This window comes from Lutra lutra, chromosome 13 (assembly GCF_902655055.1).
Source record: "Lutra lutra chromosome 13, mLutLut1.2, whole genome shotgun sequence".
Lineage (NCBI taxonomy): Eukaryota > Metazoa > Chordata > Mammalia > Carnivora > Mustelidae > Lutra > Lutra lutra.
The window spans coordinates 86,056,429-86,071,822 of NC_062290.1; the positions used below are offsets into that span (position 1 = coordinate 86,056,429).

Below are 15,394 nucleotides of genomic sequence, written 5' to 3' on the forward strand. Positions count from 1 at the left end.
TTTACTTATTCATTTGAGAGAGGGAGAGAAAGAGAGAGAGGGAGTGAGAGCACGAGCAGCAGGGAGGGTCAGAGGGAAAAGCAGGTTCTCTGCTGAGCAGGGCGCTGGACATGGGGCTCAATCCCAGAACCCTAGGATCATGACCTGAGCCGAAGGCAGATGCCTAACCTACTGAGCCACCCAGGAACCCCTTTTTAGGACTCCTTTTAAAGGTCTACTGGGCAATCACTATATTGTACACTTAAAACTAATATAACACTGTATGTTAACCAACTGGAATTAAAATAAAAACTAAAAAAAAAAAACTTTATCAGGCAAGGATTAGAACAATTATTAATCTGGGGCTGGTTTAACCTTAGTCCTAAGATGTGGCCTTTGTTGAGTCACTGCTACATGCCATGGAAGCTCCCCTCTGGTTGGCCAGAACTCCAGATTACAGCAGTCTAGTAGTTGTGCTCTGGCCAGCCTTGTAGGTCCCACTGTAGGCATGCACAGCTTAGTACACAACAGAAGATCTGAGAACCTCTTTCTGGAGTTTTTTCTCAGTGTAGTGCTCCATCCTCTCACACTTAATTTACTGTAAATTTCAGCCTCCTCTAGCTCTGATTTCTGTCTCTGGACTTGGTGAGCCTGCTATACTCTTCTTGGGAAACCCTGAAGAAAGCTGAAGGGCTTTCTCTCAGGGCTCAGTCCTGTACTGCCTGATTTCCAGTGTCTGAGAACAGTTTCTTATATTTTGTATAGTTTTCCAGTCATTTATGATAGAAGGGCTAATCTGGTAGCAGTTAGCCTGTCCTGGAAGTTGCCTATGGGAATCTTATAAGCAACACACACTTTGATTTTAATGAAAGAATGGCTTACTTTTTCCATGTCTGTGAGAAGAACTTAAAATCTAAGCATCCCATTTATTTATTATGAAAACACAATTTGGAGCTTGGCAGGAGGCAAGGGAAACAGATTTTTCCTATCATTTATCCAGCTGAGAAATCTTCACAGTTTTTCAGTAGGGAACAGTCACTGCCCTAACCCTCTTCTCAATCAGGATCTCTTCTGATGTTAAAATCAGAAAAGAAAAAAATTGAAGAAAGGGTAATACAAATCTAGGAAAATACAAAATGTATGCCAATTTTCCATTTTACTTGTTTTGATATTACAGATCCATAATGCCCAAGTCAACAATTAGATGCAAGCTTGATAGCAAAAAAAGGTTTTTTCCAGGAAGAAAAAAAGTTGATACCCCAAAATATTTTCTACTCTAACCAATATCAACATTTTAATTGACACAAACATATTCTTTGTTCATTAATAAGTCCTAGGGAAAAACGAAGCAGATTTATAGAGAAGATAATGAAAACCCATTGAGAATCTCAGCACCAGACAATTTTCCTCAGAAACACATTCTTACAGGTTATGCAGTTAGCAAACACGCCCTCCAACTCCTATGAGCAACTGTAGTATGTGATAATGAATATGGGAGATGTGTTGTTCTTCTCATTTGTCTGGGGCTCAGAACAGAATCTCCTGGCTCCTAAATTCATAGAGTGTTGACCTTCCTGAGACCATACACTGTACCGAAGCACCTCTTTCCACTAACTACAGAGACAAGCACCCTGGTCCCATCTACCATATGCTGAGGGCAATCAGCAAGAGTAGGTCAAGAACAAGATGTTGGGTTTGCCTTTTCACTACAGCCTTGAGAAGTTCTCCATTGTACCTCCATATCTCTTTGCTGAAAAGCCACACTTGCTGTTGGCTAATTCCAAATTCTAGAAGCAACTTTTAAATGCTTCAGGTGCCTAGGCAGAGTTAGAGAGTCATCAAGCACTGACTGTAGCCCCTGGAGAGAAGGTGCTGGATTTCTAAAGGATGCGGCTGGGAGCATAAATCGGCAGGCCTAGTGCAAACATCAGGTGTCAGTTAATAATGACCAGGTCAATGGCACACACGCTGGGTTGGTTCCCACCGGCTGAGTTCTCAGGGGTCCGGCCAATGTTATCCAGCCCCAGAGAACTGTTCCCTGAAATACAGTGGCGGCCTATTTAACAGCAGATCACAGCGTGAGGTTACTGGAAACCAAACTGGGTCAGAGAACCTAAGAATGCAGCCTGGCAGTAGATGAGGCACATGAGCCTCAAGCTTAGAGTTTTCTCCCCACCTTTATTCTAGGGCACGCTCCGGGTCTTTCTCTCCCACACACTTGGAAAAATGGAGGTGGTCCCCGGGTTGCCCAAACACCTCTCCCCGGCAGCTCCCTTGTTTTGGAAGGAGATGATAAATAAATCAAAATGCACTAAGCAGCACTTCCACAGGCACTCGCCTCCTCCACCGAACGTGCACCTCATCAATCACACTATTGTCTGCTTGAAAGGCGAGCCTTGTAAATGTCATATCCACTCAGGCCCAAGGAGAGGCGCATCCAAATGCAGCAAGGAGTTTTAATTGGATAGTGTAATTAAACTAAAAAACCCCAGCAGACTCCCTTTGACAGGATAGATGAAGACCCCTTTTAATAGGGCTAGGAAACATATCTGTTAAAAGGATGAGGCACTGTCTGCTCCTGATTGTGCTCCAGAGTACTCTTATGAAAAGGCAATTCAATAACTGGGGCATTTAATATGTTAGAGTCCACTGTGTTCTGTAATCTAACAGTACTTACCGTATTTGATCTGGAACTTATTTCATAAGTCCTTGTCAGAGAATAAAAGCATTACATAGCTTGTCCACCTGATGTTTGGGGTACCTGGACCTCCTGGGAATCATGAGAGCCCAAGGATGGGCTGTGGTCTTCCTGGTTACAGGCCCACGTGAGTATAAATGCACGTGCCTTACTTACTGGCCTACAGTACGTGCTATGGCCGTGGCCATCCACCCACTCACTCAGGGGCTGTAACTCTTTCATCCAGGGGTGGCTAACGTCATCTTCATTTCTCTTTCATTCTCATGAACATCTAAAGAACATGACAAAATTCTTGGGTAGCTCCTCCTTTAGGTACCGGAATGCCTGTCACCTCAGTGTGTGGGTGTGTGTGCGTGTGTTCTCTCTGCTGGAACTACTATCCCCATCAAATAGGCAAAAAAGAAATCAGGTGATCAGAGGATTCGAATATGGGTTGGGGTGTGCCCAAGTCGATTTTAATAACAGAACCCGAGTCCTTCTGCCACCCTCCCTACTCTTCTTTGTTGGGACAGGGAGTGGGGGATACACACAAAGACACATACACACACACACGCACACACACACATACACACACGTGTACACTAATGGCCTACAGCTCCACAAGCAAGGTAACAGACTTAGTAGGAACACACGAAGAGGTTCATATCTGCACGGGGCTGTCTTACAAGTAGACCATAACAATCCCTTTCAGATGGAATGCTAGTTCCCAAGGACAACGTCAAGGAACTCAGCATCTGGGTGGATCAAGAGAGCCTGAGTTGGGGCTGAAGTAGGATACAGACAGAATTCAGACTCCCCCATCTGTAGCTTTCCAGAAACAGTGAGACACTTGGCTTTCTATACAGAAACCTCAAAGTCAGTTTGCCTGGACCCTCAGGCTGATTTTCCTTTTTTGAGGATGGTGAAGGTTTTGTCTGATGACTGCTTTTACTTCTCCATAAAAGCTGCTTGAAGCTCTTTTGTAAACCTCTGACCACTCTTAATACTGGTCTTTCACTATGAGTTGATGAACCCATTAAGGACATATAAGTGAATGCTTATAATCTATGAAAACTGGATACTGAATTAAACCATCAAATACCTTTAGGTTTAAATGAAAACTACATAAAAGCATTTCAGCCATCAATTTGGCTATCACTTCTGGCCAGTATGAATTCTGCTGGAAAAGCTATTTTCGTGCAGATGTGGAATTCAATGGGAAAGACTGACTCGTGTACCAACATCAATCAAAATGTCGACTTCCCTGGCAGCTCTCAACAGTAAGGCAGGTTCAAAGGTCACAGGATAAAGAAAAAGCCAAGCTCTGGTTCAGCTCTAATATCTCCTCGGTAGAAGTCTTGCAAAAGTACCCCCTTCTGTATTAGCCTTGCTTTCATTAATCTTCTTGCCATCTTCTTTAACTAGTCATGCAGAACCGCTCGATAGCAAGACGTATAATGGGGAAGGCCCTGTGCCTATTACCACGTTAACATTCTCTTAAGCCCCAGTGCAACAATGGAACGAGAAGGCAAAGGGAATCTGCAACTGCAGGGCGCAGGGTAGGCAATTCAATTACAGCCCGGGCTTACCTATGTACTTCTGACCTATAAAACACAAGAGGCCTTTGTGTCTAACTGGCTTGGCCATTAAGGTTGCTGAAGATCACAACAATGCTGATCTTTTCTATTTAAGCTAAATCAATGTGGACAAATCATTATTCAGTAGCTTTAATTTAATTAGTAAATTAAATACACTACTTTACAGATCTTGTCAAGTACTTATGAAAAGAAAGATTCATTTAAGCGGGAGGTCACCAATAAGCCCCGCTAATTTCACTCATAACCTTAACTGAATCTCATCTCAAATATCTAGCAGGTTCTATTCGTGAGGGCTTGACAGTCTCCTGCAGTTGTGGTTGACTCATAATCCCAAAGAGTTCCTATCCTGTATCCAAACACTGTTCTGGACAAAAAACAAAACAAAACAACCAAACAAGCATTCCCCCACCAGCATCAACAGAATCAGATTTCCTTTAAATTATACTATTGCAAGAGAACATAATCAGGTTACCTCTATTATGTTGCTTCCTTAAGATTTTCTATTATCTATACTTAATTGAGATACAGAGCTCTTTTCAGCTATAAAGACGACAGCTACTTTATTAAGGTTTAAATCTGATTTCTTAATGATAGGCTGCTTCCTTTAAAGACTCGAAACCTGCACAACCTTCTTATGATAAAACCAGACCTGGCGTGGCTGAGTCTGGTACTTTATTTAAATACAGCCTGAGAGTCTCTGAAGGGTGTTAGTTTAAAAGAAAGGTCCCTTGCTTTTGTTTTCAGTGTTGGAATTTGAGGCTAGCACTTAAAAAGAGAGCCCGCTACACCCAAAGCCTAGGTTTAGACCTGTATAAGGACGGAGAATGCCATGGTAGGTCCTCATGGGGAAACAGTTTCCCCTTCTATGCGCTGTATACATATTCGTTCAGTTAAAATGAATTAAAATGAATTCATCTTTTAGAGGTTTGTGACATCCTTCAAAATAGCAAAAAGCTATCCTAAAGAGTGGCAAAACCAGACTGCAAAATCACTGATTTGAATAATAATGGCAGCATGCAGCCTTTTTTTTTTTTCCCCCTCTCCAATCTAGAAAGGCAGAATTTATTCTTAATTTCTCAGGGCTTTTGATATACAGATTTTCTCCACTAACTCTGGTAAGAGTCCATATTTATATGTACAAATTTCATCTAAGGCATGTATCTATTTAGTCATTAAGTTCCAGGTCCTTAAACACTCACAGGGACAGAGTAGTAAATCTTCCTTCTGAGAAGGCAGCCTACGAGGGAGAAGTTAGGGGAAGCAAAGAGAGCCATAGAATGGCTATTTATGGTGCCCGGCTGCAGAGTCTGGGTCTTTCTGATCCATGGTATGTGTAATTACGTGTCTCACTGCAGGCGCTCTGCAGCTCAGTCCCTTTGCCAAGGCCGCTATTCACATACTTTTTGGATATGGCATCAATTAAACTTGAGCTGTGTTCCTTATGACGACCAAATTAATGGTTTGACAGTGGCTTTTTCAATAAACACTGCAAACTGGCCATATTCGAAGGTTTTAAAAACCGTTTCTTTTCTGTTCAAAATTCTGACAAACATGTCTCAAGACAGACCAGGACAACTTCATTATCCTCCCAACACTTAATGCCTTTTTTGTAAAGAAGGCTGTTTAATAACACGTCTGCTGTTTTCACAACTAAATTATTCCAGTTGGTCACACGTTCCAGTCTTCGGCAAGACACTTGTGTTACGAGAGATAAAAACACGAAAAAGGAAATATATTGCAGAAATCAAAAACCTTATCTATTTCTAGACTCTCTCTCTTTGCCATAATTCATTCAAGAAGGCCCCAAGAATAATTTTTGATGTAAACTCAGCTACAAACATACATCACTATGCTGATAAAAATCACAGGCTAAACTTATGAAATATAGTGACTTTCATTTCTTTAGTGCTGTTAAAATAACTTTTTTCTAAGGTTCAACAGACACAAAAGATAAAAGGGGTTACCATTAATCCTTTAAGAAAAGAAGAAGAAGCAGCAGCCCCATAGATTAATTCTGTGGTCTGATGATGGTCTTGAAGATGAACTTTTTAGATTAAGTCACTGAATTAATTTGATGAAGATACTGGAAATCATAAAAAAAAAAACACAGCATCAAGCTGATTCAGTTAATACATCTTTGTTTGGGCACTTTACAGCATAAATTATGCTGAGAAACTTTTGGTTTCCAAATTCTGGCCTCAGTAAGGGCAGTGTGGAGACAGCAAACATTCACTGAGGACAGCTCTGCAGGTAGGCACTGGGTTAGGGATGGGGCTACAAAAACCGGTTCCGGGATCAGTCAGCTGAGCACGGAGATGGGGGTGGGACAGAGGGACAAACTTCAAGTCATTAACCACAGCGCAGTTGGAGAGGTGCTGTGCCAGAGGTGTGACGAAGTCAGAGAGCCCGACCCTGGAGCTAGAGCCAGGCATGAGGAACTGGAGGCGCCTGTCCGTCAGGGGGCGGGGCAGCGGGGACAGACACTCCAGGCCATGGGAACAGCAACAGTACACAATGCGAGGTGTGTTTGTGGGAAACAGTTCACGGCGGCTATACCCCAAGTCCAGGATGGGAAATTGTGGACTATGCACCTGGAGCGGTCAATGTCTGTAAAGCCCTTTGCTGAGGAGCCTGGAGTCTATTCTGTGAGTCTGCAACTTTCAAACTTTTTTTTTTTTAAAAGCAGCAAAATCCTTTTTAATTCGTTGACTTTTTATTATTATTATTATTATTATTATTATTATTTTTAAAGATTTTATTTATTTATTTGACAGAGAGAAATCACAAGTAGGCAGAGAGGCAAGCAGAGAGAGAGGAGGAAGCAGGCTCCCTGCTGAGCAGAAAGCCCGATGTGGGGCTCGAACCCAGGACCTGGGATCATGACCTGAGCCGAAGGCAGCGGCTCAACCCACTGAGACACCCAGGCGCCCCAATTTTTATTATTTTTTAAAATAATTTTTTATTTTTTTTATTAACATATAATGTATTATTAGCCCCAGGGGTACAAGTCTGTGAATCGCCAGGTTTACACACTTCACAGCACTCACCATAGCACATGCCTTCCCCCGGTGTCCTCCACAACCCCACCTCACCTTCCTATTACCCCCCCAATAGAAAAAAGTAGCACTCTATTGGTTGAAGGGGAGACCTTATGCCCAAACCTGCCCCTTCCCCCACCTCCAGGCCCCTGAGGCCCCCCCTCCCCACCCAGAACCTAGACCTCTGAGGAACATGGGTTGGAAAGCACTGTGATGGGCAACAGGGACTTGGGAAATGTCTCACTGGGACAGTGAGCCTCTCTGTTCAAGGAAACCACAATTTCTAGATCTCTGGAGCCAGAGTGAGAGAGCAGGAATCCTCCCTAGGACCCACATGTGCAGTTTTTACACAGAACCCCCCAGCAGGTCTGAAAATAAGAAAAGACTCTGCTTGCTGGACTGCCAATACTGAAATGGCGGGGACCATGTCTGCTCTGTACCCTCAAGGCTCGAGACTTGGCCTCACTCTCAGAGATGGGTAATACTTGCTTCCGACTGCCTAACGGCAAGAGGCGACTGGAGGTGGGTGGCTGTGCATCTTTTCTTCCTTTCCTCTTGGATGGGGTGCGTTACACCCTCACCATTCAGTGCCTGAATCACACGCAGCCTTCCTTGGCAAGTGAGTGTCTCCGTATGAGTGTAAAAGAAATGTGAATCCTATTTCTAGTTCTTTCCCTAACCTTTCTACTCCAGCTTATCCCTCTATGCAACATGTGACTGCCTTTCATTTCTCAGAGACATGGAGAATTTACACAATGTTACTTTTCAAAGCATCCTGAATTCTTGGGAAGAAAGATGCTAGAACAATGACATCTTTATTGGCTGATAAACTGGAGTGAGAGGAATTAGGAAGAAGATGTTTATCTAGAGGCAGAGGCAAGGGCCCCAGAACGGTAAGCAATTTTCTCACCAGCCCTTTCTGGCAGCCATCTTGCAGAATCCCCTCACTGGGATGAAAAGAATGGTAGAAGTGGGGGGAGGGGTAGTGGATGGGCACACCTTGCCTCCTTTCCCCTTGTACCACTGAATTCTCCCTTCCTGCCAAGCTGGAGACTAATGGGTTGAAAGGAGGAGACTATGTAGCCTAGCACAGCTGGATGTGACAAAACACAAACACCCACCCATAAATGCAATGTGGCAGGTGCCCTGTCCATGAGACCCCTCCATGGGGCTTTCTGCTTTTTAGGTCTCTGCTCAGTCAGTGTTACCTCAAAAGCTTGAACCATATGATAAACACTTGCTGGCCTTTCTATTTCTTATTGTCCCTTTTGAGTGTGTCATTCCTTGTAACATTTGTTCCCCAACTCAGTGGGCACTGGAATAAAGGGGATTAACAAAAATTAGAAGCTCGCGTCATCCTCCAAGTTAATGAACCAGAACCCACTGGGGAGGGGTGTCTGGGTGGCTTAGTCGGGTTAAGTGTCTGACTCCTGGTTTTGGCTCAGGTCATGACCTCATGATCTCTTGAACGGTGAGATGGAGCCCTGCAGCAGGCCACCGCTCAGCAGGGCGTCTGCTTGAAGATTCTTTCCCTCTGCCCCTCCCCCTACACGCACGCTAATAAAATAAATACATCTTCAAAAAAAAAAAAAAGAACCCATTGGGGATGGGCCCTGGAGAACTGTGTTTTAAATAGGCTCCACAGGCAATGCTGATATGTGCCAGACTCTGATAACTGCTGTCTTGCAGCCTTTCCCGGGCAACTTGTACGGCTTAAACTTTTTTCTTCCATGGAGGAATTTCAGTGTGATCCGTGTCCTTTCTGCCTCTTGATGGGACTGAAGTCTTAAAAATGATTCATCTAAATACTACACTCAATTACTTAGCTGCAAAAATATAATATGCCAAAATATACAACCAGACTGTATCTACTTCGATAATATAAGCAGAGGAGTGCCAACCCAGCAGCGATCTCTTCTGCAGGACCAGGCAGGAGTTTAATTATGAGCTGGTAGGTCATGCAGCTGCCAATAATCTGGAGGGCGTTGACACTTCCGGCTTGATGGATATCTAAATCTAGTCTTTGGCTGCCACAGGAAATCTCCCAGCTTCCCTTGATCTGGCAAAGAAGGCAGGCAGGTCCGGGTCTGACTGCTCAAGTCCCCCACATGGGTAGAGGAAGGGAGCACAAAGTGAAATGAGGGCTCTGGTGACTCAAATTCTCAGCAGGAACCCGCCCCCATCCCCCAGGGCAGGGCTCCTAAGGTCAGAAGCCAGGCTGTGAGGTTCTCTGCTGCCATCAAGACCTAACAGGATGGGGGTCCATGTCAGGCTCTGGGCACCATAATACAATCCTGTTTGATTAAAAGAAATTTCTGGTAATGAATTAAACAGACCCAAGGAAAAAAGGACACGGTGGCAATATATTCTCCTGGCACCCAGCACACAGAGGGGAAGAGGGGGAAGAGAGAAAGAAGACATAAATAAAAGGGACTACTCACTGGGGCTTTTTTCTTCAGCAAGGTCACAGGCACAGAGCAGGTCAGAATCGATCGAGATGGGTTTCTGCTTAATCCAAAACTTAGTGCTGGCTTTCTGATTCGTAACAGGGTCTATCTCTACTTTGTCTCCAGAGATACCTGTAAGGCCGGGGTGGGGGGTGGGAGGACAAAAAAGAAGCCACAAAAAGTGGAAGGTGTAAGTGATTTCAGTGTAATCATTTGACCAGTTTTAAAAATCCTAAATTGGATGAAAAGAGCTCTTTCTTATGGCTTTGGGGAATGCCACCAGCTCATCAGACTCCAAATGGCACACAGAAGTGCACAGCCTGGTTTTCTGGGTGGGTGAGTTGGGGGGAGAAACCAGCAAAACCTATACAAAAAAGGTATTAAGAAACATGCTGTCTTAGATGTACCACAGATACAATACAGAGTTTACCTACATATTGTTAACCCTACACACACCTCTGTGTTGTAATGAAATAAAACATAACGTGAAGTTCATTTAAAAAAAAAAACAATTTTGATCAGTGATCTTTTTTTTCTTTCTTTCTGGTCTAGAAGAATCTTACACACTAAAAATAGGAAAAAATCTCTCTCTTTCCTTCTCTGACACTAAATAATTATCCCAGCTACATTGAGAGGAAGTCACAGGGGGATCAAAGGGTCCTTTACATAAAGCCTTCCAAGTTCAAGTCTGGGAGCTTGGCTTCAGTCTGTGGAGGTCACTGGTTCTCCGCTGAGGGAGAAACAGCACTGGGTGTGAGCTTTATGCAACAAAGACTTTACAACAGGAATCCAGCATGTTAAACACTGGCACTTCAGGTTTCATTTTCAGAGCTGTGGAAGACATAACATACTGTACAGTGGCTGGGAGCAAAGGTTTTTGGAGAACAAAGGTAATGCCAGGGATGAAAGGTGTCCCAGGATAACAGCGGCAATGCCTGGCAATTGCTCTCCCGGTGTCACTGAGCAGTACATGCTCAGCTGGACACACACGATCTGGGCTAGACATGCTCTGCTCCCCTTTTTGCCGAAAATCGAGGAATCTGTTCATGGAGTAAGACAAAAACCTTCAATATGCCTTCCAGAGTGGACCCCAGAGAGAATCTTGAAAGTAATTAATATTTAGGCCATACTTTAAAGGTCAGGGGCAAAGTAGAAAAAAGCAAAATCAAGTGAAGATAGGAGGTAATTAAAACCATCAAATGTACATACTGTAACAAAAAGACCATCAGAATTAATACATTTCACCCCATGGATCACACTCAGGAATTTTTCAAGACAACATGAGAAAACTTCGTAGACCAGAAGAAAAAGCAGATAAAAGAAAGAGCTCAATTAAGAAACAAACAAACAAAACCCCCCAATAACACCATGATCTCAGTCTGAGAGCAAATTCAAAATTAAACAAGAAAACAAATATAAAAAAAATTCTAGTGATTAGGTCTGCCACACACTCCATTTTTATTTTGTTTTATGAATAAAGAAATTCCAAATAGCAGACAAAGAAAGGCAAGAGACCGTGCAGACTCTGGTAGAGTCTAGTCTGCTGTCTTCAGAGGAGACAGTGCAGTACAGTTGCTTAACCCTGGCCATTACTGGGTGGTCTTTCGAAAAGATGAACAATTGGTATTTTTTTATTAATTGAATGCTGGAATTTGTCATTAGACATATTTCAGGAACACCATATTTCAATCAGGCACAATGTCATAAGTTCAGTGGACTCTGGCCATTCAGGTCTAGATGATTTCAGGAGGGTGAGAATGTATCAGGAGACCAATTTTATTACATTTCACTTAAAATAGATTACGACTACCCAGTTACACTCTTCCCTCCAATTTGGTCATTAATTGTTAAAGATCTGGACTTATGCCATGGCTGTTGGTAGCAAGTGTTTTTTGTTTTGTTTTGTTTTGTTTTGGTCCCCTATCCTTCCTCTGCTTATTTTGACATTTATAAAAGTCAAAAACGAGCAGAGCAAAATAAATGTGCAAATCTCTTATGTAGAATAAACCCTGCCCCACATTCCCTTCTCAGAAAGAGAAGGGGGGGGGGAATCATCACCAGAGAGGTAGGGCTTTAAAATTTTGTTCTACGGCCCCGCAACTCCTGAAGCCGTAGTCAGTCAATATTGTTAATGTACCTTGTTAATTTGATAGGATTTGTCAGGTAACTCCACTGGAAAATTATATAAAACTGTTCCAGATGAAAAGATGATAGTGACATGAATTAAAGTGATAGAACAATAGTGGAATATAAACCAGAAATGACACCCAAAGTGGCTGTTGATTTATTGCCGTACTGAGTTTGGTTCTGGGCTCCCATGTATATTAGTGCTACAAATCTGGGTCCATTTAGCAGAGAGATGCTCATACATACATCACCAGCTCCTGCTCCAAGCCAAGGTCACTCCCCATGGCATCAATCTTTTCAACAGAGCCTACTTCACAAAGCAGGACTTTTGTAACCATCTCAGATGTTACAGACTCTCGTCCTCTTTCATCTTTCTTTTATCATGTAAAGTACACTTTAACTTCTATTATTTTTATCTGCAAATTGTTACTGTATAGTTCATCCATTTCAGGCTCTATCTCTGCATCAATTGCCTGCGCTCTGCACGGCCACAAGAACACTTTCCCAATGACGCCCTTTCCGGGGATTATTGTGCAGTCACGGTTCGTAGAGGGGAACCCCAATTCCAGCGTTTGGGGAATGAAGATGTGGGAGATGAATGCATTAGGTTCAAGATGGGCAGGCAGGTGGAACACCATTTAAACAACTGGTGTGTTCCCAAAAAGTTGCCTGTAAATCAGATTTTTTCTGAATCAAGTCACATTTTCCCACTGACTTCTAGTTCCAGAGATACTCTGTATTCATTTTGGATTGATCTGTAATTGGCAGGGACTCCCAACACTTTAGTTTTAAGTTTCTCTGCCCTGCAGGCTTTCAGTCAAGTAGTTAATGATCTGTAAAACACTTGCCTGCCTAGAGGAGTCACTATTTAAAGGAACCTGTAGGGGGATCTTTCCTGATGGGAAAAATCCTTTGGTACATTAAATAATCTCACCCTACTTGAGATGTGTGTGAGTCTCAGCTTCTTCAAGCAGGACCCACAGCCCACAGGAGCTAGTCTGCTCCTGTTCCACAAGTGACGACCCTCCGCTTTCCAGTTCTGGTGGGCCTGAGGTGGTCTCGCCTTGGAGCCCATTCTCCCCGAAGGACCCAGAACCCGCTGCTGAAGCGTCTCCAGAACCTAGCCTGGAAGCAAAGAGAGACCACTTCTGTCCCTGCCTGGGAGTCCCAAGTGTCCTTCTTGGTCAGAAGGAGGAAGCAGCCCGGTGGAGAGGTGACCAGTCAGGAGGCTGGCATGACAGTCCAGGCCGGGGGTAAAGAGGGGTGAACACCACTGGCTGAAAACACATGTCAGCATGGTTAGAGATTCTTTGTGTGCATTGATTCAAGTCTCAGGTGTGACACCCTTATCCCACTGGTTACTATATTTATCCCTATTTTAAAGAGGAGAAAACTGAAGCACAGGGAGGTTAAGTAACTTGTCCAAGATCACACAGCTAAAAAGTGGCAAAGCTTAGCCACTACGCTCTTCTGCAAGAACTGTGCTGGGTGTTCTATATTACGTGCCCTAGGAGGGGTCAAGGTGCTTGTCCTGGCTTGGGGAACTTTTAAGCCCAGAGCTGCCTGGTTCCCAAGTATGGTATTTCCCACTGCTCTGCACAGCCTCATTCAGCTGGATCCAGACATAATGGGGAATTCTGCCTAACTAGTCTTTAATGTCCTCTTTCAATTTTTACCAAGGAACAAATAAACATTCAAATGTGCCATAAGTGCACACCTATTTCTGTTCAGACATGGCAAATCGGAGCCTGAAATCCTTTCAATATTCTTCTGTATGACCACTGAGCATGGTTTTAATGTCCTTGGCTAAAGCTTTGTGTGAAGCCACGAAGGAAGGACAGGCGTGCTCCTTAAAGGCACTGTTTTTAAGTAATTCAAATTATAAACATATGTCCCAGAAAACAAAGGAAGTTGGCTTAAGTTTACATTTCTCCAACTTAAATGGCTGATAGAGGAACAGTTAATCCAACCATGAAAGAATATAACACAACCATGAAAAAAATATGTATGAGAAAAGTTTTGACTTGGAAAAATTCTTGTGAAGCTAAGTGAAAAGGACAGGAAAAATATTTATAGAAAGGAGATCTAACGGATATGCTCCAAACTGGTAACGGTGGTCAATTCTGGTTAGTAAGATTACATCCTTTCCTTTTCTGTATTATTCCAAAACAGAAATTTCACCCAAAATAAAAACAAACCTCATTTTAGGATCTGACATTTTCTTGGTTTCTACTTCAGGATTCAATACCCTTTCCCAACTTTTCCAGTGTGGGGAAGGGAGTATGTTGAATCCTGGGGTGGGTAATCAAGAAAGCAGCCCTAAACAAAGACTACGTCCAGCTAGCAGCTCTCAAGCACCCAGTGGCTGAGCGGCTGGGAAGGGTTCCCGCTGTGGCATTACGGCCACCCTGGGGCCACCCCCACAGGCTCTACCTGACCAGCTGTGAGAAGCGAGGAAGACAGTGTGGGAGCTGGCCTGAAGTGGACAGTGTCAGCCCCTTCCCTCAGAAGCAAGGATGCCACTTGTCTTCTTTTACTAGCTCTCCTCCCCTACCCACTTATCCATGGCCATCCGTCATGACCTTTTCATGCTCCCACTTCTGACAGCTTCCAGATACAGTGAGTCAAACTTCACTGGAAGCAAACTATCACGCCAACTGTCAAAGCAGAAAACAATGCCTGATTGCTGTCCTATGTCAATGCCAGCACATAAATCCTTCCCTAACAAGACAGCTCAAAATAAACAAAAACGCAACTCTAACGTACGTACAACTCTCTGGGGGAACTATGTGTCCCAGGCTTTAGAGTTATCACAAGGAGACCTTCGTCTGTTTTTACTAACCAGAAGATTTCCATAAAAGGAAATGAGTACGTACATCATCTTCTGCTAACACACTGGATACCTACTTTGGGCACCCCTGTGCTGGGTCCTCTTGCGTAGAGCGGCTTACTGAGAGCTCACCACACTTCTGATCAGGAAGGCAGTGGTGCAGAGAGGGTAGCGACACAGACTTCAGAGCCAGAGTGTCTTAAGTTGGAGTGTCAGTTTGCCTACTTCCTGATCATGTGACTTTGGACAAGTTACTGTAAAGCGGTGATGGTAACAGAATTTATATCCTGGGCTTTTGTGATGATTAAGTAAAATGTGTAAAGTGCTTGGAATAGTGCTTAATACGTCACTGGTGACCTATACCACTACTTCTCATGACTGTCATTATTGGGGGTTAGGTGCTGGGCTAAGAGATGGGACACAGACCCAGCAATGAGGGTCTGGACAGGAAACTCAGGGAGCCCCAGGAGGGATGTGAACAAAGGGCCTGACTGGCCCTGGTCTGGGGGCATTATCTCTGGGATCTGCTCTACATCCTAGCTTTGGGAGCACCAGGATTCAGAACGAGCGTCCAGCTGGGGAAACAAACAGTCTCACTCTCTGCATTCTTGTAGCAATCTTCCATCACCAAGCGTCACTGGCCATTCTTCTTTCCTGTAACCTCCACCAATAGTTCAGTATGACATCAGGAAGACTGT

The 15,394-nt window shown here is 43.7% G+C and overlaps 1 protein-coding gene across 5 annotated transcripts in view; it reads right to left on the minus strand.

Annotated features, from left to right (window-relative positions):
- Positions 1-15,394, minus strand: part of MAPKAP1 (MAPK associated protein 1) — a 243,342-nt gene that overhangs the window by 19,673 nt on the left and 208,275 nt on the right. For all 5 annotated transcript variants that reach the window (XM_047699107.1, XM_047699106.1, XM_047699109.1 and 2 more), the window contains one exon: positions 9,734-9,871. In XM_047699107.1, the coding sequence (XP_047555063.1) occupies positions 9,734-9,871 (138 nt within the window). The remainder of the gene's footprint in view (positions 1-9,733; positions 9,872-15,394) is intronic.